Source organism: Populus euphratica, unplaced genomic scaffold (genome assembly GCF_000495115.2).
Source record: "Populus euphratica unplaced genomic scaffold, PopEup_1.0 scaffold69.1, whole genome shotgun sequence".
In the NCBI taxonomy this organism is placed as follows: Eukaryota; Viridiplantae; Streptophyta; class Magnoliopsida; order Malpighiales; family Salicaceae; genus Populus; species Populus euphratica.
In genome coordinates, this window is record NW_011499947.1 from 779,243 (window position 1) to 785,757 (window position 6,515).

The window sequence follows — 6,515 nt, forward strand, 5'->3', positions numbered from 1 at the left end:
TAATTCTTTATATTCGCTACTTCCCCAGCATTAAATGGCTGGAGGGAGTTGTGGAGTGTCATTTGACATGACTTAGGTAGCTTGAACAAGGCAATAAAATTCTTATAAAAAATTTACAACTCCTTGAAAAGACTGCTGGGTGTTTGAAATGATATCATTTGACTAAGCTTGAAGCCAGCAATGACTTACCTTCACAAACCATGAGGAGCCAAGCTTGATTGTATCTTCTTGTCAAGGCGGCTAGGGAGGAGAGCATTGCATGGCCGAAAATGTCACGAAATTAGCCTAAATGAAGAAGTCATAAATACATTGAGATACATAGGAAGCAAAATTGAATAACTTTTAGTATATTTATTAAACTCGATATAATTAGTAGACAATATTCTATAATTAGTAGACAAAAATTTGAGTTAGTTTCCAATATAGTTGACCCTGATCAAAATTTATTAACTTAAAAAAATTTAAAAGATATTGTTTTAACTTTTTATTTTAAAAAATATTGACTTGATCCTTTTTCAAAATCAACTTGCAGATGAAGTTTAATAACTTCAATTTCAAGCCCCCATTTCTTTCTTCATTCCACCTTTCCTACCAAAAAGCAAAAAGAAAAAAAAAAAGCAGCAAAAGAAAATGATGTGAACATATTGGGTTCCTACCAAAAAGCAATTTAAATAATTTGAACCAAAAATCATAAACTAAAGCTTAATTACTCAACCAAAAATCAACGGGCCGGGTTACTCTCAGACACAAGTGTGAACATATAGGGTCCGGTGTCCCCACCAGAAAAGGACAAACATGTGATCCCTTTCTGCTAAAGACTCCGTTCTTCTATAAAAGCAAAGAGACACAAGTTGATGAATAAACCTTTTCCATTCACAAAAAGAAGAGTATATTCTCGTCCACAGGTTAGGGAGCTTCAGCACTTTCCCAAAAATGTGACTTCCATCCCTTTGGATCCATCTCCACCTGCCAGGTGTCAACCATATTAAAAAAATGGGATAAAAAAAAAGAGTCATGAGCAATATGATTCAGCATTTGGGGTTGACATTTTGTCAGCTTTGTTGTCAAAGGATTGCCCAGAGTAAAAATTTCATAGGCCAACTGATCATTATCTATGTGGGGGTCATTTTCTCTAGAAGCTAGCAGGAAGTCAGCAATCAACATAAGATTGATGGCAAAGAGATTCCAGGACCAAGTCTTCGCAAGCATGTTAGTGGAGTTCTATAAATCATTTGGAAAGGTATAAATTATTTCTTGAATTTCATATTGTGTATGCAATGATGACTAGCTAGAAAGGAGGGTACTCAGACCTGGAATGCTTTATCTCTCCAGTGAAATACACAGCCATGGGCTTCGATGTAATCGAGAAGGGATTTAGGAATTAATGGTTTGAAGGAAGCATGTAGCTTCACTTTAGTTATTCCTCTACAAGCTAATAGAGCAGCTGCCAAGCCATTTGGAGTTAATCCTCCCAAGTGTAACACAGTTATGTTCTCAAGGCGATTCATGCTGGCTAGTGCCAAAAGGCCAACATCTGTTACCGAACAATACGACAAGTTTATCTGCAACATATGGAATGAACAGCTATCATTAGCCTAAGATTGATTTTAAAGTTTTCGGTCACCAGACAAGTGTATTACCTGTTTGAGGTTTTGGGAAAACTGAGCAAGTGAGAGCATTGCATTATCATTGATATTGAAGCACTTCTTAATGTCCAGCACCATGAGTTGCCTACATCGGACAGCAATAGCCGATATAACTTTTGATGAGACATGAGGACATCCTCTGATCTCAAGCACTCTTAACCTTGAACATCTTGATAATGATATTAATGAAGCATCTGTAACTTTATCATTGTAAGCTATGTTAATGACCTCCAGATCAGGACATCCAAAAGTAACTGCTGCAATGCCCTCATCACTTATTCCCAATGACCTACCGAAAAAAAAAGAATCAAAACACAATCAATAATACTGAACAGAGTCAAAGGTATCCTTAGGGAGCAAGGTAAGCTGAAATCTAAAATGCAATGAACTCAGGTTAAAGATACGGTGGAATTTGATCGTCATGGATTCCATTCTGAGTACCGACAGGGTTCTCAAGACATTCTTATGGTTTAAACATGGTAGAATTATGCAGACATTGAAAGTCACGAACCGATACAAATCAAGCTCTTTTAGCCTTGAACATCTGCTTGCAATATGTTTTAGTCCATTGTCGGTTATGTTCATGCAAATGCCCAACTTTAAACTTGAAAGTTTGGAACATCTTGAGATGGACTTCAAACCTGCACAATAGTAGCTTAATCAATTACTCAAATATAAAATTTGTTCGAAGGGCATAAGGATAACAAAGCTGAAACCTTCGTCATCAATTTTGGTATCTGTGACATCTAATTCCTCCATAAGTTGACAACGCTGTCCAAACAAGACAAATGCTTCTTTGGGAACCAGGCTACAGGACTCCATTCTGAGGGAAGTGAGAGAACGGCATGAGCTTGTTATGTTGTCTACAGAGTCATACATTATCATGCGACAGCATGTGATATCTAACTTCCTCAATTCTTTGTGTTGTTGCACTAAGAAGGATAGACTGTCATCTGTGACCCCTGAGCACTTACTGAAGCTCAATTCCTTGAGTGAGTTAGGCCAACTTCCAATGGCTCTAATACCGAAACATTTAACCAAACAGCCATCAAACTTAACAGAATGCAACCCTGAAAAGTTAAGCAAACATTTTGCCAGATCTGCAGTTACCTGAACCATCATCAAGTATTAATGATCAATCTATATGTATCAGAGTTTCCAGGAATTTTTTGTGCTTAAAGATACCAGACTTACAGAAGGGCCATAAGCTAAAGTAAGTTCTCGTAGATTTTCAGCACCATTTATCAGAGACGACAAACCCACATGACTGTGATTATGACAGTTGGACATATTAAGTGTCTGCAAAATTAGAGAAATTGTCAATTGAATATGAAACACCATACACGTTATGTGCAGCAAAATGCAGTATAGTAAGAATTTTGTGCATCAGTTGCGTGAACAAAAGAATTCCAATTATTCATTCAATCTGGAATTCACACGTCATGCTCTTATATGAATTCAAAACAAAATCTATGTAAAGAAGCCAACAAACAACATCAAAGCTTGCAACTCTGCCAACAGTGTAGCAATAATTTATTATGTAAGGGTACCTTGAGTGACTTGCAACTCTGTTGGAGAGTAGAGAGGCCATCATCATTAATACCAAGGCATCCCTCAAGAACTAGATCTTCAAGATGCTGCAATTGCAAAATAGATGGAAGACATTTCTCTGTAATCTGCAAAAAAAGTTAAAATTTCTTAGAGTTCTCAGAATTTCCTGCATTGCATTTTATCTACTATCAGAAAGAAAACTATTGTCAGCTAATAAATTAGAACATGGGAAATTAATCGGGCATTAATCCAACATATAACACTGTACAGTGGAGGGCAAATTTTACCAAGAAATACTCCCTTTCTGACTACATTTTCTTGCATTTTATATCTCATGCAACTTTATTAACTAAGTTTTGGTCAACAACCATTAAGCCTCTCTACAAGTAATTATCCACCACATAGCATAGCTGAAGAAACAAATGGATGACTTCAGACAAACTATCACCGGGGATAAACTAATCCTGTAAAAATTACATAAATCAAACCTTAATCAATCTTAAAATCCATGAATCACTTGAGTCAACTTTTCAGGAACACTGCCTGTCCAACGTAGTTCTTAACAAAAAATCTAGGACAATAAAGTGAAATCCTATTCCCACTCACATTGGAATTTGCCCAATAATGGAGTTGAGTAGTGCCCTAAACAGAAACAATGCACCTAGATGCAGCTGCAGGGTACAAAAAAAAGAAGATCAAAAAGCCAAACTTCAATTTCAATCTCAAGTAGCAATAAAGCACATAGCTAAAGTTGAATTCTAATTCAATACCTAAATCCAAGAAAAATTAAACATGGTGACATCATATTGGAAATAAAACAGCCACAATTACACAACAGAACAACATCAAAGCATGTCATGTCCTAATAATAACTTCAATAAAGCTAAATTATTCAAGAAATCAGAAACAAACAACAATTCAACAAGAAGCTGTTGATAAATTTCTCTTTCCTTAATGTTTCTTAGAAAACAGACAGAGAACAGAAACTAAAATAGACAAATAAAAAACATGAATTACCTGTAGGTAAGAGAGATCCAGACTCCTAATCTCCTTACATTTCAAAGCAAGCAACTGCACACCAAGATCACTAACCTTCAAACACCATTTCAAGCTAATCAACCTCAACTTTCTACAGCCAACAGCAACACACCCAATCCCCAGATCAGTAATCAACTTACATCTGGCCAGCCACAACTTCTCCAAATTCTTAGCCTCAGCAATTGCAGCAGCAGCCATGTCATTCAACTCTACCCCATTTGACAAATCAATCTCAACCAAATTGAAACAATTTGAAACCAAACTTGACAATCCAATATTAGTAAAAAACCTTGATCTTGACAGGTTTATGGAACACAAAGCATCCTTACATACCAATGAAACAACATTTAACATGCTGTCTTCAATGCGAGGGCAAACAGTTAGATCAAGATGTTCAATATGAGGGTACCTATGAAGGGTTCTTGATAAAAGCTCAGCTCTAAGTGGCTTAAGGGCCTTTCTATGGTGAGATTCAATGGAGTAAAAGGCTTTGCAGGTTAAAGAAAATGACTTTTTAGCAAAAGGGTCATCGTTAAGATAGTCAAGGATTGTAAAGATGATCTCTTCAGTGAAAAAATCAAAGGGGTTGCAATTGCAAGCGGTTTTCTTGGCGGTTTTCATGGATTTGAGAGTGGAAAATTGGTGGAAAGGAATGTGAAAAGATTTTGAGAGGAATGGGTTTTTTTGGTGGAGTTTAAGGGAAGATTCTATGATGGGTAACGGTTAACAGAAAACAGTGGTTGAGCTGGGGGAGTTTCTGTTGTACTTGGGCTTGGAGAAGAAGACTTGTGAAGGTGAAATGACTACATTAGGTTTTATGGTGTTATTTTGATCTTTGATTTTTATGCGATTAAATTAAATTCCTTTTATTGTTGAATTTCCTATTCAACCCGTTTTCCTTCAATCAAATATATATATATAGTATTTTGTTAAGAAAATATTTTATTTTTAACATTAACACATCAAAATCAATTAAAAAAACTTAAAAAAATCAATTTAATAGTTTTTTTTCTAAAATAAATATACTTTTTAAAAATATCCAAAAAAAATATCAAACTTTCAAATAATATTTAAAATCATGTTAAACAATGTTTCTAAAATTATCTTTTTAAAAAATTCTTAATATGACTTGCATCATTATTAAAATTATATATCAATTTTAGAATGTGTCTAAAATCAAATATCAATATTATTATTAAATCACTAGATTTCAATGAAATAATAAAACAAGTTAATAAAATTTAAATTTAATAATATAAATTACATCATCATTTCTAATATCATCTTCATGTAAACTTATATTTTAATAATTCATGATAAAATCAAAATCAATCTAAAACCCATAAAATAAAATTTTTATTCGATGAATTATTATATACAGTTACTTTTACCCTTCCCACTAATACCACGTCAATATGGTTGCAAAGAGAAAAGCAAAAAATGCTTTTACTATTAAGTATATATTTAATATTATGGTAAATTTTATGTTTATAGTTTGATAATATAAGTTTTAAAAAATTATAAATTATAGTTTTTTTTAAACAAGATTTCAAGGGAAAATATTAGTAAAATTCATATAAAACTATATTAGATAATGATTAATTAAAAACTTTTAAAACGTTTCAATTATACTTACAATACATTATACTCTAAAAAGAAGGGGGCAAGGAGAAGTGGCAAAATGGGAAATGAGAAAAAATAAATGCCAAGGTTAAGTGGGAGGGTCGTGTACTTTCTAATTATGGAAGGGATAGAAAAGATATAAAAGAGGATGGACTAGGGGAAGTTTGCATGTGAGGAAGGCAAGCAAGCAAGCCAAGGACATTTTCAACCTCCTCACATGGTACGGCCTTTTTAAATCCCTGCCCTCCACCTCATTAATCAACGTGCCATTTTATTTGTACGTTCTTCTTCCCTACGCGCTATTCTCGAGCGTATGCATGTCGTTAAAGTTTTATAATTTGTATTTTTTTTTTCGTATTTTAGATATACGAAATCTTCTCTCTTTTATATATATATATATAAGCAAGTAATATGCATGGGCATTAGATACATGCAAAATAATTCCATTGAATGTGATTAAACATTCAAAGGTATTAGATACAATAATACATACAACAAAAATTGATAAATACCTCAATAATTTAAATAAAATATTCTAGAACCTCATGAAATGAATACAACAAAGTTTAAAAAATTACATTTAGTTCATAATCAAATTACCATGAACTAAAATCTTTATAGAATTCATGGTGAAAGATTACAAAATTAATAAAAAAA

At 33.6% G+C, this 6,515-nt stretch overlaps 1 protein-coding gene across 1 annotated transcript; it reads right to left on the reverse strand.

The window, feature by feature from the left end:
- LOC105137708 (F-box/LRR-repeat protein 3-like) lies at positions 1-5,015 on the reverse strand. The gene is made up of 9 exons (XM_011043539.1): positions 4,215-5,015; positions 3,197-3,322; positions 2,841-2,945; positions 2,363-2,756; positions 2,158-2,287; positions 1,641-1,935; positions 1,311-1,562; positions 865-966; positions 1-285 (listed from the first exon to the last, which is right to left on the reverse strand). The coding sequence occupies exons 1-8, from the start codon at positions 4,854-4,856 to the stop codon at positions 907-909; spliced, it is 2,004 nt and encodes a 667-aa protein (XP_011041841.1). The 5' UTR covers positions 4,857-5,015; the 3' UTR covers positions 1-285; positions 865-906.
- Positions 5,016-6,515: the final 1,500 nt, after the last annotated feature.

Bases quoted from the DNA above. Each gene is read 5' to 3' on its own strand.
- LOC105137708 (XM_011043539.1), bottom strand. From the start codon at position 4,856: ATGAAAACCGCCAAGAAAACCGCTTGCAATTGCAACCCCTTTGATTTT. The intron at 2,946-3,196 runs GTACCCTTACAT...CTAATTTTGCAG, and splicing joins AGAGTTGCAAGTCACTCAAG to ACACTTAATATGTCCAACTG. The intron at 1,563-1,640 runs GTAATACACTTG...CATATGTTGCAG, and splicing joins TTTCCCAAAACCTCAAACAG to ATAAACTTGTCGTATTGTTC.